Source organism: Boleophthalmus pectinirostris, unplaced genomic scaffold (genome assembly GCF_026225935.1).
Source record: "Boleophthalmus pectinirostris isolate CB_2022bp ecotype Guang Dong unplaced genomic scaffold, ASM2622593v1 HiC_scaffold_18, whole genome shotgun sequence".
Taxonomy (NCBI): domain Eukaryota; kingdom Metazoa; phylum Chordata; class Actinopteri; order Gobiiformes; family Gobiidae; genus Boleophthalmus; species Boleophthalmus pectinirostris.
In genome coordinates, this window is record NW_026571133.1 from 24,176,533 (window position 1) to 24,204,285 (window position 27,753).

General features: G+C 38.8%; 3 protein-coding genes and 1 pseudogene across 4 annotated transcripts in view; 1 reads left to right on the plus strand and 3 right to left on the minus strand.

The window, feature by feature from the left end:
• enoph1 (enolase-phosphatase 1) overlaps positions 1–989 on the plus strand; it is a 16,043-nt gene extending 15,054 nt beyond the window's left edge. Inside the window, exons 3-6 of the mRNA XM_020921887.2 lie at positions 1–70; positions 152–284; positions 364–487; positions 573–989. The exon at positions 1–70 is cut by the window's left edge and continues 133 nt beyond it. Of these exons, the coding sequence (XP_020777546.1) occupies positions 1–70; positions 152–284; positions 364–487; positions 573–706 (461 nt within the window). The 3' untranslated portion in view covers positions 707–989. The remainder of the gene's footprint in view (positions 71–151; positions 285–363; positions 488–572) is intronic.
• A 1,646-nt stretch (positions 990–2,635) lies between these two features.
• On the minus strand, positions 2,636–2,750 carry LOC129409101 (5S ribosomal RNA; annotated as a pseudogene).
• Positions 2,751–4,393: 1,643 nt separating this feature from the next.
• sec31a (SEC31 homolog A, COPII coat complex component) lies at positions 4,394–16,804 on the minus strand. 2 transcript variants are annotated; one of them, XM_020921617.2, is made up of 28 exons: positions 16,603–16,804; positions 15,768–15,846; positions 15,489–15,612; positions 15,215–15,413; positions 15,047–15,142; positions 14,710–14,850; positions 14,495–14,637; positions 14,324–14,423; positions 14,074–14,229; positions 13,728–13,880; positions 13,408–13,629; positions 13,264–13,338; positions 13,160–13,192; positions 12,703–12,981; positions 11,480–12,617; positions 11,112–11,290; positions 10,907–11,033; positions 10,686–10,831; positions 10,037–10,210; positions 9,768–9,959; positions 9,289–9,393; positions 8,233–8,332; positions 6,987–7,301; positions 6,469–6,524; positions 6,146–6,400; positions 5,926–6,045; positions 5,301–5,372; positions 4,394–5,236 (listed from the first exon to the last, which is right to left on the minus strand). In XM_020921617.2, exons 2-28 carry the CDS (start codon positions 15,844–15,846, stop codon positions 5,057–5,059), a joined length of 4,959 nt encoding a protein of 1,652 aa, XP_020777276.2. In that variant the 5' UTR covers positions 16,603–16,804; the 3' UTR covers positions 4,394–5,056. The 2 variants fall into 2 exon arrangements, with proteins under 2 accessions (XP_020777276.2, XP_020777277.2); XM_020921618.2 differs by lacking the exon at positions 6,987–7,301.
• A 1,100-nt stretch (positions 16,805–17,904) lies between these two features.
• Positions 17,905–27,606, minus strand: lin54 (lin-54 DREAM MuvB core complex component). Its single transcript, XM_055153267.1, has 14 exons — positions 27,473–27,606; positions 25,333–26,106; positions 25,042–25,144; positions 24,824–24,954; positions 23,478–23,630; positions 23,193–23,394; positions 23,049–23,122; positions 21,912–22,109; positions 21,722–21,813; positions 20,099–20,170; positions 19,911–20,013; positions 19,658–19,795; positions 19,378–19,580; positions 17,905–19,078 (listed from the first exon to the last, which is right to left on the minus strand). Exons 2-14 carry the CDS (start codon positions 26,080–26,082, stop codon positions 18,877–18,879), a joined length of 2,421 nt encoding a protein of 806 aa, XP_055009242.1. The 5' UTR covers positions 26,083–26,106; positions 27,473–27,606; the 3' UTR covers positions 17,905–18,876.
• Positions 27,607–27,753: the final 147 nt, after the last annotated feature.

Genomic DNA, 27,753 nt, shown 5'->3' on the forward strand with positions numbered 1-27,753 from the left:
CTACTGCACTCAAACAGCTACAAGGACACATGTGGAGGACTGCCTACACATCTGGGAAAATTAAGGGCCAGTACGTGAATTGTTTATCTGATCATTATGCATATTTATTCACATGGCACTCTTTTTAAATTTTGGTTGTTTTCTAAAACAGGGTATATGAAGATGTAATCCCAGCAATCAGAAGATGGCGGGAAAGGGGCCTGAAAGTTTATATTTATTCCTCTGGGAGTGTGGAGGCACAGAAACTTTTATTTGAATACTCTATTGAAGGAGATGTTTTAGATGCAAGTATTCGGTTGTTACATTTACACACAGTTTTCATAAAATTAAAACAATCTGATTTGATAACTTTTTTTTTTCCAGTTATTTGATGGTCACTTTGACACAAATATTGGCGCCAAGGTAGACAGTAAAAGTTATAAAAATATAGCAGAAAGGATTGGCTGTGGACCAGATGAAATCACTTTTTTGACAGATGTTACTCGTGGTGAGTTGCACTCTTCTCCTTTTTATGAAATCAAACAAGTCATTTGGCTCTTCTTATTAACTGGACACATGGTTTTGTTTTCCAGAGGCAAAAGCAGCAGAAGAGGCTGGAGTAAATGTAGTGGTGGTTGTCAGGCCTGGCAACATGGAGCTAACAAATGAAGAGAGGGACCATTATAACCTCATAACTACATTTAACCAACTTGAACTGTTGGGATAACATATCGAATGCACATTTGAAACAAAGACATAACTCAGTGAAAATACTGTACCGTATTTTCCGGGCTATTAGGAGCTCTGGATCATAAGATGCACTGTCATTAAATGGTCTATTTTCGAACTTTTTTCACAAATAAACCGCACTGGACTTTAAACGAAACACAACAGTTAGATGGGTCAGTCGGACTTTGTTTGGCGCGTTCATCAAAAACAGTGCAAGAATATTTACAGTGAGCAAAAATGTCCAAAAAGTATTTACAATAAAGAAACAGGGTCGAGTTCAACATTAACTGTCCCCTTTAAGTTCCTGGTACAGCACACCGACCTTACCTGGTCTGTAACCGGTGGCAGACTGCTTGACAGCCAGAAACGGATCCCCTTTATACCCCCTGGCTCCTCCCACTGAGCACTATATCAAAATCATTACAGAGACAAACAATTCCACAATAAACCTATCATGTCTATGCTGCGTTGAGCACACAGTAATAATGTACATTTAAAGTAAAAATAATAGTTGAATAACGTGTGGAAAATCACCTTACATAACGCGCGTCACATGGTCAGCACCACGGCGCGAACAGCGCCTATTTCAACTAGCAGGAAATAGTGGCTCGGTTTGGCAGAGGTGCGCCGCGTCGTAGGAGAGAGAGATGGCGTCATCGGTCAGGTAAGAGACAAGTATGAAATAAAGTATTCTAACGCGCTCAAGTGTGAACCCTTGGCGAATTAGTAACGGAGGAGAGAGGGGAAAAGGCGTTAATAGTGAATACAGCGCGGATGAATGAAACGGCGAGTGACCTCTTGTGTGCGGAATGAATCAGCGCGTGTGTGCGCGGGCACGTCAATGCAAGCCGCGGTTATGTGTAGGGGGAAAACGCCACCTAAAATCATAGACGGACTGGCTCCGTCACAGTCTGCAGTTGTTTTTCACTGCGCTGTCGCTGTCTGCTCCGTGTGTGTTTGCGTGCGCTGCGGGTGGTGCGGCTTTGTAGTTTACTGAAGTCGTGCTGGGACACCCGAGTGGATTCGTGTATAGGGCGCTCTGGCTTGCGGGGCGCGCGGTCGTTTTTTGATGGGGTTATAGGCTTAAGAGCGCGTCTAATAGCCCAGAAAATACGGTACTTGTTTTGTCCTCCTTGTCGCCTAAAGACCAATTATAAGTTCAGTTTGTACCCACCCTCACAATCATGGTTCACAAAATTAGAACCTTAAAGAAAATAAAGCATAGTTGGCTTTTTACCTTCTTGTTAAATTTCATAATCCAGAATTTTAATTGTAGGAATGTCTTGTAATATATGTCGAAGGGAGTTGTGATCAGATCTGCTTAAGTTGATGAACTGTGCAAGATAAAGATGCTTTCAACTTGTATGAGCATTTCATTTTGTATGGATGAAGAGACTGAGTGATAATTGATGTTCATTGCTTAAGGTAGACAACATAAAGTAAAAAACAGAACAAAATGCCTTCTTTTTTTTTTAACCATGACTAAGAGCACAGGACCTGGGCAACTCTGTAAATATGATGAAAAAGACAATTGGCTCAACTTGAGAGGTCCATTTGTCAGTCCTAAGGCAGTTAGGTTTGGGCAGTTGAAACTGACAACTGCGTGAATCATGTAATGTAATACTTCATTAGAAGCCATTACATATAAAATATCTTTAAGAAATAATAATGCATCAGTATTATATAGCGCTTTTTTGGACACTCAAAGACGCTCTACAGAGCATTAATCATTCACTCTGTACCCGGTGGTGGTAAGCTACTACTGTAGCCACAGCTGCCCTGGGGCAGACTGATGGAAGTGAGGCTGCCTATCTGCAACAGCGGCCCCTCCGACCACCACCATCACACTCACACACACCACTTTCAAACTAGGCAATGAGGGTGCAGTGCCTTACCTAAGGACACAACAATTTTTGCCACTGGCGCCCCCCTGTGGCACCTGATTTTTCCAGTCTCCCATCCAAATACTAACCAGGCCCGGTCCTGCTTAGCTTCTGAGATCGAACGGGATCAGGCTTTGACAAGCCGGTATAGCCACATACAGTGAAGAAAATAAGTATTTGAACACCCTGCTATTTTGCAAGTTCTCCCACTTAGAAATCATGGAGGGGTCTGAAATTTTCATTGTAGGTGCATGTTCACTGTGAGAGACATAATCTAAAAATTAAAATCCAGAAATCACAATGTATGATTTTTTAACTATTTATTTGTATGATACAGCTTCAAATAAGTATTTGAACACCTGTCTATCAGCTAGAATTCTGACCCTCAAAGACCTTTTAGTCCGCCGTTAAAAAGTTCACCTCCACTCCATTTATTATCCTAAATCAAATGGATCTGTTTGAGGACGTTAGCTGCATAAAGACACCTATCCACCCCATACAATCAGTAAGACTCCACCTACTAACATGGCCAAGACCAAAGAGCTGTCCAAAGACACCAGAGACAAAATTGTACACCTCCACAAGGCTGGAAAGGGCTACAGAGAAATTGCCAAGCATCTTGGTGAACAAAAGTCCACTATTGGAGCAATCATTAGAAAATGGAAGAAGCTAAACATGACTGTCAGTCTCCCTCAGACTGGGGCTCCATGCAAGATCTCACCTCGTGGGGTCTCAATGATCGTAAGAAAGGTGAGGAATCAGCCCAGAACTACACGGGAGGAGCTGGTCAATGACCTGAAAAGAGCTGGGACCACCGTTTCCAAGGTTACTGTTGGTAATACACTAAGACCTTCCCCTGCTTAAACCAGCACATGTCAAGGCCCGTCTTAAGTTTGCCAATGACCATTTGGATGATCCAGAGGAATCATCGGAGAAAGTCATGTGGTCAGATGAGACCACAATAGAACTTTTTGTTCATAATTCCACTAACTGTGTTTGGAGGAAGAGGAATGATGAGTACCATCCCAAGAAAACCATCCCTACTGTGAAGCATGGGGGTAGTAGCATCATGCTTTGGGAGTGTTTTTCTGTACATGGGACAGGGCGACTGCACTGTATTAAGGAGAGAATGACCGGGGCCATGTATTGCGAGATTTTGGGGAACAACCTCCTTCCCTCAGTTAGAGCATTGAAGATGTGTCGAGGCTGGGTCTTCCAACATGACAATGACCCGAAGCACACAACCAGGATAACCAAGAAGTGACTCTGTAAGAAGCACATCAAAGTTCTGGCGTGGCCTAGCCAGTCTCCAGACCTAAACCCAATAGAAAATCTTTGGAGGGAGCTCAAACTCTGTGTTTCTCAGCGACAGCCCAGAAACCTGACTGATCTAGAGAAGATCTGTGTGGAGGAGTGGGCCAAAATCCCTCCTGCAGTGTGTACAAACCTGGTGAAAAACTACAGGAAACGTTTGACTTCTGTAATTGCAAACAAAGGCTACTGTACCAAATATTAACATTGATTTTCTCAGGTGTTCAAATACTTATTTGCAGCTGTATCATACAAATAAATTGTAAAAAAAAAAAAAAAAATCATACATTGTGATTTCTGGATTTTTTTTTTTCAGATTGTCTCTCACAGTGGACATGCACCTACGATGAAAAATTCAGACCCCTCCATGATTTCTAAGCGGGAGAACTTGCAAAATAGCAGGGTGTTCAAATACTTATTTTCTTCACTGTATACATTACATTTACCCTTTAATTTCATTTGTAGTAAAAGGAAAACATTTACAAAACCTATTTTAAATAAATAAATTTTATTAAAATATTGTCTGTAGACAAAAGTAAGACATTTACCAAGAACACACAATGAATAAACAAAAGCCCTAGTTGTTGAAATGAAAAAATCCTTAAAATTATATTGTATCCTCTCAAGTCTTAAAACATGCATTTAAAAAGTTTAAGTGTAATTAAAGCATTGTCTCAAATGTGCAGCGGAGATTATTACAATTATATAAAAACAAACAGGATTTTGTTTTAAACTAATGCATCTATATGATGACGGTATGGATCAATACATTGACATGGTAATGTTAAGTAAAAAATGACTGAAGTTGTTTTAGTATTTATTACTAACTTCACTTTTAATATTTACTTAACTGTGAAACAACAATTATTCCCTTTTTCCTATGAAAAGTTCCACTCACAACTGAATTCTTTTGGTATGATAGCAAAAAAAAATAAAAAATTCTTCAGATAATCTAAACAATATCAATGATCAGATCAGATTTACCACTGACTGAAGTGAGGTTTAACAATCTGTTAAACCAGTTTGTTGATCAAGTTTGTTTGAATTAAACATTTTTCTTATGATACTTATACTATGAAAAGTAATACTTTTCAAAAACAGACAGTTCAGTTGAGGACAACTGGTCAGTTGAGCTAGTGTGGTCAGTGTGCCGCTCATACTCCCAGTTTGTTGGCTTGTGTCAACACCACTTTGAGCACTGGCATAAAACCTGAAATTTCACTAAAGTTACTGCTGCTTACAATGTGTGTGTGGATATTGAGGCCCTCTGTGTAGGATCGTGATTCAATAGTCCTAGCAATGTTATGAAGACCCCCTATAATAGCTGGGGATAGCTGTAAAGGAACAGAAAATGGTGAGCCATTACCAAATGCATAGAATTTAAATGCAAATACTCACTGTATGCTCTCTCAATTTGTCATAAAGTGTTTCCAAACGCTTGTTGGCATCATCAAGTTTCCTTTTAGTTTGCTGGAAAGTAAAAATGCATTATTATATTAGATTCTAATGGTTTCTTTTAACAATGCAATCTTTCCTTAAATGGCCCATATTATACCATTTCATGATGTATGTTATAATGTAATTTCCTCATCAAAACATTCCTGAAGATGTGTTTTGTTTCATTCACACATTTAACACACAAACCCTGCATATTTAGGATGAAATGTTCTCTCAAACAGAAAACACACTGCTGATAATTGCAGTCCTGCAATTGCCCATCTCAACTTAATAAAAGGTAAAAGGTAGCTGTTCATTTGAAAACTACCACTACATGACATCACAAAGTGGAAAAGGGTATTTTGGGCTTTGGAGATGTAGACAGACTAATAATAAAGGATTACTCAAACGTGTAAATGAAACAAAACAAAACTCCAAGTACGGTATGCTTTTAACAACATTCTAACATGGCTAGAAGCTCAAGAGTCAGTGCTGCATAATATAGGACCTTTAATCATGATTTGATTGGCCTGATCAGAATCTGATCTAAACCGTGCAAAACAGTTGTTTAATTAAATGTGTTTACCGGGTCTGTAGCAACAATTAGGCATTTCTGAATAAGGCCCTCAAATGTGGTCTTTAAAACAAAGTGCTCATCTGGAATGGGCTTTTTTGTGATTTTTTCAGCAGGCATAGACCGAGGAGGCTGAAAACAACAACAACAAACTTGTCAGTCTATTAAATATATTAAATGTAGCATTGGATGAGAATAAATAAACACACTCAACATAATGTGAACAGTATACCTGAATAACATCACCAATAGGTGCTCCAGGTGCACCTTCAGAGCTGGTTTTAGGCATTGTTGTGTTCATGGAGTTTAAAGCTGAAGGGACAAGTGGCTGTTGCATGCCTGAGTAGGGGGTTTGAACAGCATGTGGGATCTGACCCATAAGCTGAGGGGACCCAGAGGGCATCTGCTGAGGCTGGAGATTAGCTCCCAGTGGTGCCATGATGGGGGTTGTGATAGGAGCAGGGGGGGTGTAGTTCTCTGGAACAATCTAAAATTGTTTACAAGCAGTTATAAACACATTCAACATTTTCATTACTGAAAGAAAACCTCCATTACCTTCTTCTTTGGACCTCGACTCAGGGTTGGGGGATCATTCCAACCATTTTGAGGTCCTACAATCACAATGAAATACTTTCAATTTTTGAAATTTCAATTTAGCTTTACAAGAAATATAACTGTAGTATAATTATATATTTTTTTAAAATTATTTAAAATGTAATAATTTTAAATTTAATGTAATCTTAAATCTTTTTGGTTTTGAAATTAAACTAATTTAAAACTGAAATGCCATTTATATAATCATGACCAAATCTTTTTGTATACCTGGGAAAAATGTAAATACATTACAATACAATAAAATACAATACTCATTTGCCTTGATCGGAAATTTTATTGTGAATGAATTGTGAATAAATTACTACTGTAATAACTTAAAAAAAATATAATTAAGATTATATAGAATGTTGGTTCAAACAAGTACATACACTATGACAGGGACAGATAGTGCTTAGAGCCATGCAGACCTGCTTTTTGAGAGGCAGGGATCAGTGCTGGGCCAGAATCATGCTGTGTACCTGAGACTCCACTCTGTGGAGGCAGCAGCATATAAGACCCCGGAGAGCCAGGCCCACCATGCTGGAAGGACGCCATTGAGGATGGAGAAGAAGGTGGATTGGAGGAAGAGGAGAACGATGGGCATTTACTGCTGAGAGGTGAAGGGGCATAAGCAGTTTGAAATGGGACAGGCTGAGAGTAGTGAGAGAGAACTGGAGGGTGAGGAGCAACAGAAGCTTCAGCCAAAACAGGTACCACAGGAGGGCAATCCTGATGAGTCCGATATTCAGTCAACCCCCCAACTCCCTGTGGGTACTGGTTAACCTGGGCATAGGCTGGGGTTATCAAGAACAAATTTTTATTAGTGAAAATGTAAATGCAAGTTTACATACTACATGTAGAGGCATGCTAAGCTCTTTCATGCTGAGGGGATTTTTTGGAGTAAGAAAATATACAAAGCAATTCTGCATAATATAATCTGTAATGTAAACGCTAATAGAGTATGTATTGTCTCAAAGTCTAAAGATATATTGTTATCGTGTAACTTTTCTGGAGGAGGGTCAGCTGCCTTGTTGTCTCCATATAGATTCTAATGCTTTGCCTGCAGTGTTCCCCTGTATGACATTAAATTAATGAAGCAGATGATGGGCCTTGTACCAGAAAAGTTACAAGATGATAATCTTAGGGCGGCAGTAGCTCAGTTGGTAGAGCATTCGCCCACTGATCTGAAGGTTGGAGGTTCGAATCCAGCTCTCAACATAAACATCTCCGGTTGAGCGGTCAGATCCACTGACCCACAGGTGGCTGGTGTGATTCCAGCTCCCACAGATGAATGCTGTCGTTGTGTCCTTGGGCACGACCCACAGTGTCTGCGTACACTGGTGTATGAATGTGCGTGTGAATGGGTGAGTGGTTCCTTGTTGTAAAGCGCTTTGAGTGCCTTGAAGGTGAAAAAGCGCTATAGAAAAATGTGACCATTTACTATAATCTATATACGATTCTAACCTATACCTAACTTCTGGTCCCAGTATGAATATTTCTTTTGTATGTAGTATAAAGACAATGATTTAGCCCTGGAGATGGCTGTACAGGGATCTGCTCCTCCCCTGGACAGTCTGGCTGACCCACCCACACTCTGCACAAGTGTCACCGCCAAGTGGAAAAAGTGAGCATGACTGTGTTCAAATAACCCAGTGCCCTGCATCTAAGATGGCTAGGGTCTGTCTGAACGTGCATATGTGTTTATTAAGGATTCAAGACACTTACTCTGGTATTGATGGGAGTGGATGAAAGGTGCAGAGGAAGCAGAAAGAGCAGCAGCTGTGCCTGTGGTTGGCATCGTGCACATCGGGCTTGATGGAGTCACCTTGACAACAAAAAATATGAATCATGAATTCCTAAATTATGCGTTTTCTTATACACACAGTGTGCATTGTACATGCATATGAAAATGCCAAAATTAGAAGGGTGGTGGGGTTGCACATCTGGTTAATAAAAATCTAAATCTGGACAAGCTATGACCCATGCACATCTATAACCCATCAAAGACCATATGTAACCCCTTAACGTCTGAATTTGTATAAATGTATATAAAAAATGTTTTGTGTGCGTTTTTGCCTTCAAGTAGATAGTAAATTAAGTTGAGATTATTCATTTGACTACAGCAAAAAATAAATACATAGAAATTTGGGTATGTTGCAAATTTGTGACAACTAGAAACAAGTGCTTGTCAAAAGTCCCTAAGAAGCTACAGCATATGCACTAACCGGCATTGAGGGAATGCGGCCGCTGTCTCATCTTATGTATTAATCCAAAGGGTTTGTAGCATATTTGTGACAGTCAGCATTAAGGAGATAAAATTTAATGAATGAACACACCGGTAACCATTTAAAATAAATGCCTTGTTTTGATTATTGTAGTTGTTTTTTTTTATTGTTGATTATTGTGTATTATGAAAAACTAATACCTCATCATAATGAGGTCATCCTCAGTGATTCCCTGAGGAAAATTAAAGGTTAAATGAAAATAAGATAGGTTAGACTATAAAGCTTGACAATTTTGTTTCTAATTTAACTTGCTTCTTAGATATGAATAGGACATGCATACATGAAATACATAAAATTAATTGCATTTATCTAGCAACCAAAATGTAAACAAAGGCCAAAGCTCATCTAATTTACACAAGTTATGATCTTTATGAGGTCAACGCCTTAATTTTGCTAGGCAAATGTTTTAACTGAGAAAATCATTCTTTGTGCATAAATTGTCTCGGCATTATGGATGAAAATGCCTTTTTACAATATTATTTAGGCTGTTTAATACCTTTGATGGGTCTGAGGCAGTGCCAACTGGAAGAGAAGGAGGCACATGGGGGAAGACTGTTGGAGTTTGATTACTCCAAGAGGTGACAGTGGAAGCAGCCCTGACCTGAGCACAGAGAGATGGGGTGATAACCGAAGTGCCAACAAAAACACACCATAATACACCAACAGAAACACCAGTTATCTCCCTCAGAAAAGCCAAAGTTCAAATTACAAACACTGAACAAATCTTTAATTGAAGTCATCAAATGTATTTATGATACTACTCCAACTTGTAATTCAAACTGTGGCTAAAATGGAAACAAAATTAATTGAATATGTGAACAAACCAACAAGCTCCTGCACTGTGCTTGAGGACAGGTGGCAAGTTAGTATGACAATTTGAAATGTCAAACACACTATGCAGCCAGAAAATAAAGGTGAAGTCAACTGAGTGTTGTATGGTAAAAGGGTGCTACAAAAAAGGCCAGTGTAACTCACAGGCTGGTAGTACTGAAGGTGAGCAGGAGCAGTGGTGGTGGGCTGCACAACAGAGTACGCATTATTGGATTGCCCAGCAGTAAGAGTCTGCAGAGGAGGGACCTGAGAGGGGGCGCTTTGTGTTTTGAAAGATGCTGGGTCCTGCTGACCTAGAGCATGGCTCAGACGCTCACGGAGCAGCTGGATACAAACCTTCATACAGAGCAGATCAGTCAGTACGATGTTTACAGATTTCCATAAAGTATTATAGAAAAACATTATGAACATACATGGTTGGTTTCATTGGGAAGGTAGGTAATAGCTGTGGTCAAGCAACCCTGAGAAGCTAATAGGTTTGCATACTCGCCCATCTTCTTGGCTAACAGGACCCCAACTGTAAGAGGACCCATGTTTTGCATCTGTTCTACTGCATGACGCATCACAACCACCTTTTCCACCAGGTCCTAAGGGACACAGTTTCACTGTTACAAACAAGATACAAATTATTTTGGGTTTACTACATCAAGCAAAATGAATTAGCGCAATTAACCAATCACAGCATTGTGATTTGGGTGCAAGGCAAAGGTAAGAAGCTCAAGGTTACCAAAACAAACATGGTGCTGCAGATGTACATATGCCTATTTTAGCAGAAACAGGCAGATGTGCATATGCCTATTTTAGCAGAAATATAGACCATTTTATTAAAACATACCAAGGAAGGAGCTTTGTCTCAACTAGTTTTAGCCAAAACTTGATTTCTTTGCCCCCTCTGCTGTTGTTACTCTTCACTCAATCATCTTAAAGAATTAATCTGAATGTTCTGCCTTTTCCTGATTGCTTTCAGCGTGAGGTTGATAATGTATAGAACTTGACACTAAACTGCTACACATTTCATTCTGGCCTCTTCCACGTTAACATCGCAGTGTATCTTCACATCACCTGTAGAGAGAGAGGATTGTTTCCTTCTTGTGCCTTGATCCAGCAAGACACCAGTTTCTCCAAATTACCAGCACAGATGTAACAGAGACAGGCCTGTGCTTGCAGGTTGGGATCATTTGCTCCCTCCAATCTGCCACCAAGGAGATCTAATAGATAAATGTAATTACTTTAGGAAAGTACAACTTGAACAAAACTATTACAATCCAACATGCAATAGATACCACAGAGGGAAGAAAACTCCTGAGTCTGAGCATATGTCATAACAGCAGCCATTGCTTCCTTCCAGTTCTGTAGATCACATGTGCTCAGGATGTCATGCAAGTCCTTCATCACTACTGCACTTATAAGCTGTATGAAACATAATCATATGTATTAAAGTTGTTTAGATTTCCTGTTTACTTGATAACACAGAACTGTGTATCTTACCTTAGTCAGCTTGCTTTGTGACTTTATGAAATACTTCTTTTGAGTTTTCTCTAGGAGCTCAGCTCCTCCAGCAATAGCTAGGATAATACTGTCTGCCATACGGTTGTCAAGGAGACAGAGTTCAACCGCTCCTTCAAAATCTCCAGTTAGCAGAGCTTGTGTAATCAGCCTGTCAACATCTGTAGGTGAAGAAAATATGATGCTTGAACTTTTGATAGCAGTTTGCTCACATACTGAAAGACCAGTTTTCAGACGTGTCATTTAAATGTACTGGTAAATGCATACTTTTATCTGTATATTATATTTTTAATTTTGAAGTCTGTTTATTTGTAAAAACGTTGTGAATGACATGATCTGAAATAAAATACCTCGATTGATGCCAAGGTTGGGGTTGACTACAGGAGCAATAACCTGCAATGCACCATCTTCAGGTGCCTTGAGAACTTCACCAGTGAGCAGCAGTTCACTGGAGGCTTGAAACGCCTTTTCAATATGATCTTGTGATAGTTCTTCACTGGGAGCTTGAATGTCAGAAAACAGATCCTGTGATGGTTCTTCACTGGGAGCTTGAATGTTAGAAAAAGGATCTTGTGATGGTTCTTCACTGGGAGCTTGAATGTTAAAAAAAGGATCTTGTGATGGTTCTTCACTGGGAGCTTGAATGTTAAAAAAAGGATCTTGTGATGGTTCTTCACTGGGAGCTTGAATGTTAGAAAAAGGATCTTGTGATAGTTCTTCACTGGGAGCTTGAATGTTAGAAAAAGGATCTGGTGGTTGCTCACTGGGAGGTTGAATGTACGAAAACAGATCCTGTGATGGTTCTTCACTGGAGACTTGAATGTCAGAAGACAGATCCTGAAATGGTTCTTCACTGGGAGATTGAATGTCAGAAAACAGATCCTGTGATGGTTCCTCAGTGGGAGCTTGAATGATGGAAAAAGGATCCTGTGATGGTTCCTCAGTGGGAGCTTGAATGTCAGAAGACAGATCTTGTGATGGTTCCTCAGTGGGAGCTTGAATGTCAGAAGACAGATCTTGTGATGGTTCCTCAGTGGGAGCTTGAATGATGGAAAAAGGATCCTGTGATGGTTCCTCAGTGGGAGCTTGAATGTCAGAAAACAACTCCTGTAATGGTTTCTCAATGGGAGCTTGAATGATGGAAAAAGGATCCTGTGATGGTTCCTCAATGGGAGCATGAATGATGGAAAAAGGATCCTGTGATGGTTCCTCAGTGGGAGCTTGAATGTCAGAAAACAAATCCTGTAATGGTTCCTCAGTGGGAGCTTGAATGATGGAAAAAGGATCCTGTGATGGTTCCTCAGTGGGAGCTTGAATGATGGAAAAAGGATCCTGTGATGGTTCCTCAGTGGGAGCTTGAATGTCAGAAAACAAATCCTGTGATGGTTCTTCACTGGGTGCTTGAACTGCGGAAAGAGTTTCCTGAGTTGTTTCCTCCATAGAAGCTTGAAGTAGGTCCTCACTGGCATCTAAAACGTCATTTACTTCCTGCAACACATTACACAACAATATTACTAATTATATTTGTTTTGTGATTAGACCTAAAAATGTATTTTCTGGTGGAGTGTTGTACCTCATCCAAAAGTATTTCCTCATCATCCCATTGCTGTTCAGGAATTCCACTTGCTACCTGGTCTACAATTTCATAATTGTGATCAGCACTCTTTTCTTCTGCATTCACTTCTATTGTCTCTTCACTCTCGGTTAGAGGAATGTAGTCCATCTCCTGTGTGACTGATGGCTTCAAGTTTGCAGCAGCAATCAAGTCAAATGCTGCCTCAGGATTTTCTGTGGCAGTGACAATGTTAAGGTCTGCAACTGGCTGTGCATCACAGAGAGGGGGAAGATCCATCTGGATAAGTAAAAACAAAATAATTATTTTAAATACTGATTTGGGTTAATTTCTATTTTACAAAAATAAAGACCAATGTTGGGACCAGTCTTTGACTCTAAACTGAATGCAATCATTCATAATACAGATGATTACTATTATGCAGTGGAATTGGCTTTACAAAATAAATTCCCTTTACCTCTGTAGGCTTTTCGGTTAATGCAGCAGAAATCTGGAAACAAAATACTACAATATTATTACATGTTAATTGATAGAAAGTTTTTTTATTTCACACAAGCCAACCTTTAGGGCAAGTTCCTCTCTATTGTAGCCAAGAAGCTCAAGGAACCTTGAGCGGGTGTCACTGTCAAAATTTGCCTAAAAACAAAGACAATATCTATTAAATTAATCTATGCTTTCAAACAAATATCAATTTTAAATAAGTACCTTGAGGAAAGACCAAATTGTCTTTTCAAAGTCATTCTCAGCCATGTTAATTTTTCCTTGGCAAAACTCCACAAATTGACCTGAACTGATGGTGTCCTGTAACTGGCTGGAGCGTTTCAATAAGTCAGTTTCCGTAACAACCTGGCTGACATGCACAACATGACGATTAGGCAGCTGGGGGTTTGGTTTTCCATTCTCCAAAGACACCAGTTTTCCTCCAAACTAGAAAGAAAATGACAGAAATACATATACATATACCTGCATGCACGCACTTTTTTATACTATACATTATTGTACATAAACAATATAAAGTAGTTTACAGCAAATGATGCTCCCACAGGTCTCTGTATCCATTTGGGGGGCTTCTTTATGGGGTTAACTGTAGTTGAAATGGTCCCACTCTGAGGAAGCTCCAATAGAGGTAGAGTTTGTCCTGTTCCAAAGGGATCCATGGTTCCAAAAGAGTGACTTACCTGAAACATGCAGACCAAATTTATAATTACTTGATACCCAAACATGTTTTTGAAAGCCCTTGCAAATCTATTAAGTCTATTAAGTACAGATTTTGGTTACTGGAAAAACTGTTGCATCTATACACATGACAACAACTAATCTGTTTGTGATTTAGAAAATGGCTTAGGCTTAAGTATACAAACAAATCCTTACCTCATCAACATGGCTCTGAGCTTGACTGGTACCCCCCATAATGGAATAAATATTTATGCAGCTATTAAAGGATGCTGCAGAAAGCACTGCAGGGTTTCGTGGGCACCACTGAATGTCAAAACACCAATGGTTGCCAGTAGGCAGTTCGTATAAAATCTGAATAAAAAAGTAAATCATATAAAGTATGATTGAGGAAATGCCATTTTGTTCATTTAAACCATTAAAATGTTTAAACATGATAAACATTTACCTCTGCAGTATTTGGATTCCAACAAAGAATCCTACCGTCCTTCCCACAGCTGAGAAGCAGCTCTGGATCTGCATAGCTCCATGCAATGGCCAAGACACCACTACAACCAGATGCACAGTTTGTTGTTTTTTGGGTGTTCAAACATTAAACAAGTTTTACATCATTTTTTACCGTGTGTGATTTTCTAAAATCTTAAGGGGAGAGGATGCAAAACGCAGATCCCACATTTGAATCACAGGCATTCGGTCATCCTCAGAGGACATAACTAACTGTGTAGCCACTTCTGGATTCCAGGCCATCCCAGAACAATGCATCTAATAAGGATAACAAAAACAGAAAATAATTATGAGAACCAAAAACAACAAAATATGTGGAGAAAAACACACTCTGTTGCTGTGGTCGGAGACTTTAATGATGAGGTCATTCTTGCGTAGATCCCACACTGATGTTCGTCCACTTGGGCTAGTAGAGGCCAGGATGTGTTGGACTTGTCTGTTCCATGCCACACAGCTGATATCCTCTAGAGGCTATATAAGAAAACATAGATTAACTGTAGGCCAATAACATATTAGTGTAGGTTAGTATGTAATAGTGGTTTTAAATTGAAGTATAAATAATATCATTCTCTTTATTAAATATACAAAAAAAATGTTTAAACATATATTGAAATACAACAGTCTTCCCTTCCTATACCAAAATCATTTTCTAATAATAATAATCTACCTGTGTCTTGGGCCCAGGTGTCATTGGAGATCCAAAGTTATTAATATCCCATATGTAAATTTCCGATTCATTTCCACCTGATGCAACTAGGTTTGTCTGTCAGAGAACAAATTACTCAATATACTACACGTAACAAAATTTAATTCACATGTCAGTATGTGAGCATACCTGAAATGGGTTCAGGTCAAGAGCTCTCACTGGCCCTGTGTGAATGTCACTCTCTGCAATGATCACATTGGTGTCTCCAGACATAATCTTTACAGGGTCATAGAGGATGACGTTGCCATTTTCTCCACCAGCAATAAGAACCCCCGAAGCCAGACCCTGCCCATCAATGCCAAATGGACTCCAAACAAGTTTGTGGTATCTGAACCAAAGTAAACAGTTGAGTACGCTTGATTATAGTACACAAACCAATGGAAAAATTTGAGATTCTTGGTACCGGTGTGAGGAGGAGAGAGTGCCACAAGATTTCATAGCTAAAGATGGATCAGCCAAATTGAACTCAAACAGCTCCAACGATGCACTGGTGCTGAAGGAGGCATCTAGCTGCTGTGCTGAGGTCCCTAATCAGGACATACAAGCAGTTCAAAGGGCATGGTCAAATGATTGTTAGATCAAAGTTGGTAATGTGTTGTATTTTGAAATAAATACATCTAAAGTAGGTGTATACCAATAGATAACTTAAAAAAATATATTTACATATGATCAATAATAATACCTGTGGCTAAGTAGATGGGGTGATGCTGGGCAGGACTCCAGCTCAGCATGGCTGTCCGGTTTATTTCTTTGACTTTCATCTTCAAAGGAAAAAAAAAAATCATTACTGCCGACACAGTATTTGTTTAGTTTTGACCTGGTTCAGGAAACTGTAGCCAGCTGTTTTATTTTCTCTAGTAAAGTTTTAAAGGGAAGAATAAATTTTGAATAATATAAGATCATTAATAAACCCAACAGTTTGTAAACGGTTCCTGTTGTCTTACATATTTCAGGAGTAAAAAACGTTGCTTGCCAACCCTGGAAATAACCATACAATGTATGGTTCAAACACACGTCAGGGTGGTTGATTTACCAAGTAAGAGAAGATAGGGTGAGGGAAAATGTATCTTAGTAAGAATGTAAAAAAATATAAATTATCATTAGTTTTGAAGAATCCTTCAAAAAATTTGAAGGATCCAGTGAAAAGGACTCCGACTCAAATTAAGCTTTGAGTTTATCTTAAGTGCAATAATCATTACACCAGGAAAGTTAACTTTCTTAGGGCGAAAACGTTCCGCAAAAAACACCCACGGGAAACACTCTGTAAGAAAAAGTACAAGGTGTGCTAGCTACGTAAGCTAACAGCTGATTTACACTAAGGACATGGAGAACAGCAGGTGGCATACTCCAGACCACTTACGACACTAAAATGTGCGGATAAGTACAAAACTTTAAAAGGCACTCACGTTGTCTCAAACGTACATTCTAATTAGCACACCGTTCATCATAGTACACAATGAAAACTGAAGTTGACTGATCATAACAATCCGCACATCTACCTTGCAAAAGTAGCTTACCTTTTCTTCTGTGCTCCTTACTTAAACAAGCACACTTACAATGGCATACACCATAAGCCTGCAGTTTTACACTTTTTGTGGACTGATTCAAAAGCCGGTGAACGCAGTCAGAACAACCGGTCACAGCTGCAGACCGCGATTTCCACGTCCCCACTGGTGTCTCCATCAACGTGGCACTCGGTGAACAGCAACACCTCCCACCCTGAACCACTTCCGGGGGCACAGTCCAGACGTCCACCCTTGAATCTATTAAAATATCCACCATGGCGTCCACGCGGCTCTCACAAAGCTCTTTAGCCATTTGATTATTAGCGTTTTATTCACTCGTTAAAAAAGAACAAAACACCATTCTTAAGTTCTGGGTTAAAAGTTTTATTCAGTTACTCGTTTTGTACAATGTCACAGGTGGGCCGAGTGCAGCATGACAGTCTTGAGGCTTTGTTTCGTGCACTGAAAAAACAAAAACAAAAAACAAAACGTTAGCTTCGAAGAGATTATCTTGATTTGTAAGACTAATAAAAAAAACCCTCATTCAATTGAGATTTTGAAATCTTACTCAGATGAGTCAGATGGGTAGTGATTGGTATAATCAAAGGGCTGTGTAATTAGTTAATTAAATAAACGATACCTACCTCATACTTGTGACGCTATCCAGTGCCTAGGGGGGAAAAGCAGTTATTTAAGTTTTACATTTGTTAGCAATCTTCACAATAAAAAGGTTATTTTAGCTACAGGAGCCATTTAAAACTAGTTTAAACTCAAGCCTGATTGCAGTTGCCTACGACCGTGAAGCGATAAAGCAGACTATCATATTAATTGCACTAGAAACCCACTATTGATCACCACTGTGCAACACTGAAAAGCTGCACTAAATCTTACGTTTGATACTCACCACAACAACAAGACATTCGCTCATAAATTGCTCATTGACTGTATAGTTTGCTGGGCTCTCGGTCCACCCCTGCTCCATCCATGATTAGAATGCACGTGTTCATCCTTCTTTCTTTGGTGGTGGCGAGACATTACCGTCACCATCACACGCTGTCGCCCCCTAGTGGGTGCAGAAATGTCACTGCACATTTGTTTTACACATACCGCTCAAATCCATCTTCCTGCGCAATGTTACATTAGCGTTTATTTCACGGATTTATAATAAGATCTTTAATGGAATTATGGTTTACACTTGCATATTGACCACATAAAAACAGGACTATACCTGGACTAAAACTGGACCAGACCCTCTAGTTCTGGGCCCTGTAGAAGGAACAACCGCATAACATTAAGATACAAAAATAACGTAGCTTTACTACACACGATTTATTTTACAAGAGTAGCTGTTTACTTGAATTATCAACTCGCGTGATGATGGGAGAGACCCTATTGATAGTTAGATTTAAAAGGGGTTTTGGTAATTGTTTTCTTGTGTAATAAATTAATGCTGTCCAGATCCATAACACACAAATGTTTTCTTTTATCTAAATGCTACTAAGTTTTTGTTTTTTTTTTAAATTAGGAATAACCCTATATGAAGACTATTGAAAAGAACATGTCCGGCTACAACTTGTCTTGAATGGATGAATGGTTTAACTAAAATATGAAATATTCTAAAACACACAGTACTTTTGATAATCAATTCTAACATATGGTATTATTTGAAAGGGGCAGATATCAATGCATTTCTTATGTTTAAAAATAAAAACAATAGAAACAGAACTACTACATAAAATTTTTCATGATTACAAAAATAGCAACAGCTCTTATAAAATGCCAAATAACATTTGTAACACCTGTGAGTGTGCATATGCATATTTACTTGTGTAACTATTTTCAGATAAAATCAATTAGTAAATTCAATTTCTTTTGGTTAGTGTAGACTTGGTAAATTGTTCAGATAGCACTTACAAGCTATTCAATGCTGCTTAATAATGATTACAAATACTTCAAAAATAAATATCAAAGATAAATGTTCATTTTATCCACTATAAGTAGATATATTGTGATGACATAAAAATTACAAACAATGCATTTTTTAAAAAGCCAGAAAAAGTCAAAAGGATAAAATGTTAGAACTAATGTTTGGAGAAAAACTATATGAAGTGACATTTTAAAATCTCCCCTTTTAGATGCTCTTTAACAGGGGGCCGTTTTTCCACCCAACTTAACATAACTTTTCATGCAGATGGATGCCGTGATAGTTGTCACTGTAAAACCACAGGAGTCCAAGACAAAACAGACAACTCCATTCTTCCCCAACCCAACAGTTCACACCCAGACCTAGCAGTTTATGGAGGCACAGTCAACTTTAGCTTTTCCTGCTGAACTTATGATTCTCATGAGGCAGTGTCCAAACTCTTCTAGGATCATCCTCTCAGCTTCAGCCTGAGGCTGATGAGTCTGTTCGGAGCGTTTGGCACGGTCTAGCAGGCACTCGCATGTTGCTTCAAGGACTTCTTTTGTTACAAATGTGTATGGTAACCTGTGCAGGAACATACAAAATGATTTAAGCTCCAGCATTGATATTTTTTACAACAAAGGAAATAGCTTTAACAGTGACATAAACAAATGCTCTATGTTATATAGAAACAGCAGTAATAGGAACCTTGTTTGAACTTGAAGACATAATATGCTTTTTTCAAGCATTTTGTATTAAACTGGAAAGAACACGCGTAAATCTTTATTTTATATTCAGTAACTCAAAACTCAGGATTTCATTGTAGCGATTAACCAATATTCTTGCACTTAAACCACACTTAAAACAAAGGAAACAAACTGTACCTTCCACCTCCTGTGGGAATAACTGGGGTTGTTCTCATGAGCAAGTCAGAGATCTGAGATGAAAGTTTGGTTTTGGCTGCAGTCTGCTGCTGCACACGGACTTCTGCTGCGTCAGCTAAATGCATTAATGTCTTCCTCTCTGGACTTTCCTCAAAGTTCTTACATCCAATACACTTACAAATAGATGAGCACATAATTTTTGCCTTTTCAAGAAAAAAAAAGAAATGTAGTTTAGGACAAAATCATGCTTGACATCTGCTACTTATGCATGATACCTGACCTCATAGCACTCGCAGTAATTTTTGAGACAGCCCGATCGTTTGCAGTTACAGCCCTTACTGTGGCGACGATCAGACTCTCCTTCTTTGCCTTTACCAATCTTTGGCTTAAAGGCCTCGGGATTCCGGTCCAAACATGTCTGTGAAGTCAGTGACCTCAATTATATGTTACATATGTACACATGCTACATGTACATGCTACATGTACATATTACATATTGCAAGTCCAGATTTCAGTTATACACGATCTTATACCTTTATTGCCTTGAGGCGCTCAGTTTCATGTTCCAGGTTATTGAAGCAATTGTTACAGTTACAGTTATTGCAGAACTCCCCATTTGCAAAACAGTCACAATATCTAGAAAATTAAAAGGATACATTACATTTACAAGATAATGAATAATAATTACAATCAAGCACATGTTCAATTTCTACACACTTACAGCTTAAGACATTGTGACTTGGTGCAGTTGCAGGGTTTTCTTGGTCTCGATGTAGATTCTGTTGTTGAGACGCTGTGAATAATAAAAATAAAACTTAAATAAGAAAACAAGAATAGACAGCTAGCCTTGCTGTTTAGTTGGATGTAAACGTTAAGTTGCTACTGCTCACTGGGTTAGGTTTATGTAATAAAACATACATTTGAAAAACCTAGCTTAATAAAAATAAAAAAGCAAACAACACACAGTCATATGTCATTATCTGTACATAAATACAATACAATAGTGCCAATTTGTAGGATTTGCAACATGATAATAACCACCTGATTCTCTGACACCTCTCTACAGCAGACAAATGTTGTGACAAGTCAGAAACTAATGAGATTAGTCCCTGGAGATTTGATTCAAATGCAATTATTATGCATTTCATGTAAAAATCTTTTATGTAAACTGTAGCCTACATCCATACAAAATGGGAGCCTGCTGTTCTTAGATCAGACAAAATTTCATAATTAAATTCTATTCAGTAATTTTCTAGGCCCTGCTGCAGTGATAAAATTTAAATACTTAGGCCTATTTATCAAATTTTTAAAAAGTTTTTTTTTTTTAACTAACTAGCTTATAGTTGTAGCCTATTTACAATGAATGCGCCCTTCACTGCTAACAACAACAACAACAAAATGGTAAAGCAAATCACCAACTGAAATTGATTCAAGGTAGCACTCCTCTGTCTCAGCTCGGTCACACGTCTCCTGCTCTGTGTATGAGTGCTGCATGTTTGCGTGTTTGTGACTTCATTAAACAAAGAAGAGTTTTTAATGAAGTTTTAAAACACATTTAAAATATTCCCAGTTTACTGATGAAGAGAAACACGTGTACTCTGCAAAGGCAATTTCAAGTGAATTTAAAGAAATTTACCTTAGTGGAAACAATTTTATTAATGTAAGATTTTTGAGAACTATGTTTTAGAATCACATTCAGTTCTCCGGTGGTCCATTCTTCCTCACAGACACCACCTCTAATAATTATTCCTTTCCTCCATTAGAAATCTTGCAGAGAGCACCTGCTCATATTAATTTCAATTGTGGAAAAAAATTATTCTACCCACATTGGTTCTCTCTGTATTTTCTATACAGCAGAACTTTCGCCTCCTGCAGGTGTTTCCAGGTTTATTTTAGTGATGCAGAGGAAACTAACAAGATCATTGGTCAACTATAATTTAGAACAAATAACTCTCACTTCAGATTTTAGGTGTGTTATGTACCTAGATTTCCTAAGCATGGTAAAAAAAACATGTTTGTTTTTCTTTGTCTAATACATTTTCCATGAGTCATTGTTATTTAATGGTGGACTTCTTTAAATGTCTGAATTACTTGGGTTATGAATATCTGGTAATATCCTCTGTTGTAGATTAATGCAGAGGTTCTGAATAGGTTCTGGTTCTGGTTTTGAATACTTTGAACAATTTCTTAAAATTCTGGACATGAAGTTCCAGGGACTTGTAATTAATACAATAGTGAGAAACTTCAACTCGAACCACTATTTTTACTATAGGCAGACTGCAATAACACAGTAACTTGGCAAACAATCTTTATAAAAAAATAAAAATAAATAAAAATTCTTTACCCATTAAGTGGTAGTCTGGCCTGTGTCTGGATGCTACTTGATGCCTGAAAACCAGAGCTGCTGGCAAGGGTCACAAAGGGAGTCTGCTGGAGCTAAACAGAGAGGATAAACAAAAATAAAGATGTCTGTTGAAAAAACTAAACAAACAAAAAAACAAAAAACAAATAGCCCCCAAAAAAGTTATTCTAACCTGGGTCACATATTGTGCGGGCACAACTGCATATCCCACATTGCCAGCTCCTGGAGCTGGAGCCAGTACAGTTCCTGGGGGCAGGTTTGTAAAGTTGGGCTGAATCTGTGGTAGGGGGGTAGCTGGCATGATCAGGCGCTGCTGGGTTTGAGGAGTGGACGCTACTTGAGCAGTTGTTGTCAAAGGCTTTGGTGCCACCTGCAATAACAATTAACATTAAACCTAAATCTGAAGAGGAAGTGGTGCCATGTGAAATATTACCATATTTTCCGCACTATAGGGCACGCTTAAAAGAAAGAAAGAAAGAAAGAGAGAGAAAGAGAGAGCGAGAGAGAGAGCGAGAGAGAGAGAAGGAAGGTCAGGTGTATGCGGCCTCCTCTTGTGCCAACAGAGTAGCGTGTATAAAGCTCTAATAGCACCTGCATTAAGCACTAGAGCCGTACCGGGACAGAAAGATTGATTTGATAAAAAATGGAAAATGCCGCTACTCTGACAATAACACCTCAATATCGAAGTGATGGTATGTCTGAATGGTAACGTGTAATCCTCCATGCACACCTATCTCACCGATGCTGTCAAAAAAACAAGTGAAGCAAACTAGTTAATCCACCCGGAATGATGGCAATCACCGAATTAAAGAACTTCAGCCGCTAGATGTTGGTGTCAACAAGTCATTCAAAGTTAAAGTGCGAGCTGCGTGGCAGCAGTGAATGAGAGAAGGCGAACACACATTTACCAAGACCGGGAGACAGCGCAGAGCGACTTACACCAAGATCTGCCAATGGATCGTGGACGCGCGGGCTAAAGATCAGTATCAACTGTGGTCCGAGCTTTCACCAAGACCAGAATCATCACTGAACTGCCACGCAACAGTAACTGACTCGGATAATGACGAGGGATGCGGGCGTGCTGGATACTGTAATCGGCCAACTGTTTGAACAATTATGAGTTGTTGAGAATGCACTAACAATTTAGCGTTTCAGACAGTATTTTTTTACACATTACAATTGAACAAAGTTGAGAGTTATTGTGAACGCATTAAATAAAGTTTGACTGACTTATCTAACTGTTGTGTTTCATTTAATGCGCCTTATAATCCAGAGCGCCTTAAAGTGCGGAAAATACGGTAATACTAACCTGTTTCACAGACTGCGCAGGGACAATTGGGACGGACATCCTAACTGCTCCTGCACTTACAATCATCGGTTTAGCTGGAGCATAAAAAAGTTCAGAAGTTATTTTATTTCTTTCATATTAGATGACTCTTTAATTGCATCTCACCTGTCTGTACAGAATTTGTGCTGGGACCACTAGGTTGGACTGTGCTGCTAGCTGTTGTTGCTGTGACAAGGCGGACGTAATGGAACCTGCTTCCTGGAACTTGAATCTGTTGCACATTTGGTTGTGCTGCCAGTGGAATTATGGTTTTGAACTGAGAACCACCAACACCACCTACTGTCACAGACTGAACAGGTTTGATATTCTACAAACGGAAGATAAATGCAAAGACAATCACAAAAATGAATTACATTCATATTACATTGTGTCCAGCTGGATCCCCCTTACCTGTGTAGTTGCTTGGCTTGTGACCACTTTGACTGGTGAAGCTGATGTAGACTGAACTGCGAGTATCTGCTGGCCAAGTGCTACATTCACAGGCAAAGTGACTGTCTTTTGAGGGGCACTCTGAGTTGGAGATGCCACAGATACTACAGTTACCTGCAGAAATGAGCAAAAGAGCAATATGGATCATATCAAATATAAATTAGAGACCAACACTATGATGAACATAGACAGAAGTTGTAAACATAACAACAATAACAACAACAATAACAACAACAACAATAATAATAATAATAATAATAACAATAATAATACTGCTTGCATCTCCACAAACCTGACTCTTAAGACCGCCACACACTACAGGAGAATTTGCCTGATTTATGCTGCAGTTTGCCCCGAGTTTGGGGAGGCATAACCCGACTTTGTGTCTTCATGTGCAATTTTGAAACTGCTGCACTCTTCGTGTATGGTGTCTGTGTGACTCTGAGCTGCTCTAAGATCATGACTACCAAACATCAGCAATGCTACAGCAACAGGGTGCAAGATACAACCTCAGGAAAAAGCAAAAATAATGAGTCGATTTTAGTACTCGCCTCTAGTAAAGTTGTAAAGTTAAACTGCAGCATCTCAACCACATTATCCATAGAACTTATCTTCTGCAAATAATGACACCCAGTCCACAAAACAGCGCTAATAATCCAGTTTGTTCTTAAGAGTAAAAAGGTGAAAGTAGCTCCTCATGCGTGTCTGTTTACATCCACGCAGTGTGCGGATCACGGTGAACCTGTAGATTAGAGATCAAGACTCTAGTTCCTGTGCATTTTATATCTAACCTTCTGTACATTAAAAATCATGTATCTGAAGTATTGCACCACATTTCACAAATAATAATAACACAGTTTTGATTTACATCTAAACTGGAAGTGCAGTGCTCTGATCTTTTGAACATTTAAGAGTCTCAAAGTGAGTGGTTTTACTCTAGACAGGAAAGAGCTGATGCAAGGTGCGCTCACAACTTTGTAGTCCGTGGTACGCGGCCATATCCCGCAGCAGTCTTTGCGACTCCTGTCTGTGGTGTGCACTTTTTGATGCACGTTTAAAAATAGTTTAAGACTGAAAAATCCTATAGTGTATGACGGCCTTTATTTGACCTGGAGAAGGGCTAAACAACGTTGCAGATGGCGTACCACCTCAGAAAAGTTGCATACTGTACGTTTAATATTCAATCTTTTAGTATTTGTATTTTGTCTTTGCTACATTTACTTACTTTTTGTGAGTATATGGTGTACAATATTTTCTTGTTTTCTTGGGCACAGTGCGTAACATTAACAGTTGTGTTTAAACCTTACCTTACTGGGTGTCTTCAGGGGGGAAATGGCAATCTTCTTTCCAGGGAGACTCTGTAAACTAGTGTTGAGAGGCTCAGTCAAAGTAATGCTTCTGGCAGGCAAAACAGGTGAAGTTTGAGTTAGGACACGACCTAAACAATGAGATACAGATACATAAGTCACAAAGTTTACTAAAGAAAAATAGCAAATAGTGAATTAAAAATATGGCAAAAACTTGCCTGCAATAACAGGAGACTGTGGACTGGCCCCTTTGCTGTTTACAGGTTTTGTGATAATAAACTTAATTGGTGCAGATGATGATGCAGGTGCCTTCTTGGCAATCTGTTATGACATTTTAATAACTCAGTAATACTGAGAGAACATATTTTAGATCATGATAGTAGTATTTTTAAACTGATATGTTAAAAGCAAGACAGGTTTTTTGAATACCACTTAACAAAATACATAGCAGTGTTATATTTCTGAAGAATTCAGATAAAGCATAATTGTTATAGCATAACAGTGTATACCTGAACAGTCTTTAGCTGCTGGGCCTGTAATGTAGTCATCTGATTGGTTGTACCTCCAACAAGTGGCTTCAATTCAGTTCTCCCACCAATAGTCACAACTTTAAATTGAGGAGTTTGGGTTTTGAGGTCTCCAGATGTTTGGCCAACAGCTGCCTTGCTGCCAGCAGGTGGTAACTGTAGAACTATAGGCTGACCTAACTTCCCAATGGTTCTGACCAATAATTTCTGGCCTTCTTGTTTAATAACCTGATGAGAAGTAGCAACAGATTTTGCTGCTTCACCAGCCTGTGCTGATGCCACCTTGTTGAGAATAATTTGATGGTTTGCAGCAGAAATTGTGAATGGGGAAGAGAGCTTTTGCAATCCACCAGTTGAGACAGTAGTTCCAGTAACACTGTCTGTAGTTTTGGTGGTGGCAGTGGAAGTGGCCAGTGATCGTTTGAAAGTGGGTAGAGATGCAGATTTATTTGAAATAGACAGCGGTACTTGATTTTCTGAACTACTGCATGGTGCAGGGTCTTTTAGTGTGGGATTAACCAGTGTTTCCTCTGTTAACGTGTCTCCCGAGGAGAGTGCTTTATCTTGTGAAGCAACAGGTTTATCCGTTTCCATTGGAACCAGTGTCTCATCAATGGCCTTGGACTGGGCAGAGGTACCATGAGCTTGGGAGTGAGGCATGTCTTCTATTGCCTCTGTATCCATTATCTCGTCTGGGAGGAGGCTGTTGACTTCTGGAGACACCACGTCCATGACTGCCTCTATATGGGGTCCTTACTAAATGAAAAAGACAAATCAATGTGAGTTAAGATTGAAATAAACAATGTAGATTGTCTAAAAATATGCAGTTCAAATGTAGATAACATGTTTTCCATTAATCATTAACAAATTTAATAAACCACAAAATGAAAGGACACAGCAGGCATTTCCATTTTGCATCATTTTTCAGCAGTCCCTTATACCATAATGCCCGTCAATGTTGTGTATTTTAAAGAAAACAAGCAGTCCAACATTTAGGCCAGTCACAATAATTACTGTAGCCACTTATTATTCAATATTTAAGAAAACCAATGTTTGATAGGTCTTAATTTAAACTTTTTTTTTTTTTTTTTTGTTTAAGTTGCAGCGTTAACATATGTTAAACATATATTATATCTAGGACTTATATTGGAGCGATATATTGTTTTAGCTATGATGTATGTTCTATTGTAATATGCTTCATTCATAAAGGTTTTGGGATTGGGGTTATCAGAATTTATGGTGATTGTGTCAGTGTCGTTCATCACAATATTTTATCTACGGATATACCGCACTGACGGGTCTACCAACACTACATAAACACATGTTTGGGTGTTTGTCCAGACAGGACAGAGTACAAAATCGTAAAGCAGCTTGCTGGCTTCGATTCTATTTCAGGCAAGTGTAGGATTTCGAAAGATCCGCCATTTTTATATCGTCACCAACACAGCTAGCTTTCGGCTAAAAACAGCTATATCACTCACATACAAAAACACGCCAAAAGTAAACAGAACAATAACATGGGTCGACATTGGTGGATAAACAAAAGAACTAACCAGTTGTTGTTTGTTAACATTACGGACAACTTTTTAACAGTTTTAAAAGATATGTAACATAAATAACGCTAGCTGATAATAATTGAGCAAACTTGCTCCACAAGGACCAGTACAGTGGCAGTATGTGAGCGATATTTATTAATAGTGCATATAATGTTCTTTGTTGATACTCTTAATACGTGCATTGATGACATATCAACAAAATAACAGAATGACTATAATTAGCCAATCTTTTTGTTAAGTCTAAACTAGATGAACTGAATAACATAACACAACACAACACAACACAACACAACACAAATAATACTAATGCAGACTAGTTAAATAGTCAACGTTAGATCAGTGTCCTCCGAATTTAGAATCTTCCTTTTCATCCATGCTTTTATTATTGTCAGCCTCATCAGGTCAACCCATCAGCAGGACAACTGTAATAGCAAACTTGCTGAGCCTGCTAACCCCAGCTAGCTAGCTGTAATATGCTTCAATACCTAAGCCATTGTTAAGGGCCCTGCGTTCTGAAACATAAAGAGCAAAACATCCCTTTCTGCATTGTCTAATATCTTGCTTACCTGTGTTTCTGATGATTAGCAACGATTGCAGATAAAATGAGAAAAGGAAAAGCAATTGTTCAAAATACCGCGCCGAGCGCCATTCCTCCCTGACATTTCACAAACCAACCACGCCCACGGCACTGTACGTCACCACGTAAAAACGCCTTAAAGTCGCAACAGCACAACCCTCGTTATGGTCTGTGATCATGGATCTATATCTATGATCTACTGATGAAAAGTAAAAAGGTTAATATCATTTGTGCTCGTGTATAATTGAACATTTATAGTCTCATGATTGC

Bases quoted from the DNA above. Each gene is read 5' to 3' on its own strand.
- sec31a (XM_020921617.2), bottom strand. From the start codon at position 15,846: ATGAAAGTCAAAGAAATAAACCGGACAGCCATGCTGAGCTGGAGTCCT. The intron at 15,143-15,214 runs GTATGCTCACAT...GTTCTCTGACAG, and splicing joins TTGACCTGAACCCATTTCAG to ACAAACCTAGTTGCATCAGG. The intron at 13,339-13,407 runs GTACTTATTTAA...CTTTGTTTTTAG, and splicing joins CAATTTGGTCTTTCCTCAAG to GCAAATTTTGACAGTGACAC.
- lin54 (XM_055153267.1), bottom strand. From the start codon at position 26,082: ATGGACGTGGTGTCTCCAGAAGTCAACAGCCTCCTCCCAGACGAGATA. The intron at 23,395-23,477 runs GTAAGGGGGATC...TTCCGTTTGTAG, and splicing joins CAAGCCAAGCAACTACACAG to AATATCAAACCTGTTCAGTC. The intron at 20,171-21,721 runs GTAAAGAATTTT...TATTATTCACAG, and splicing joins GCCAGACTACCACTTAATGG to CGTCTCAACAACAGAATCTA.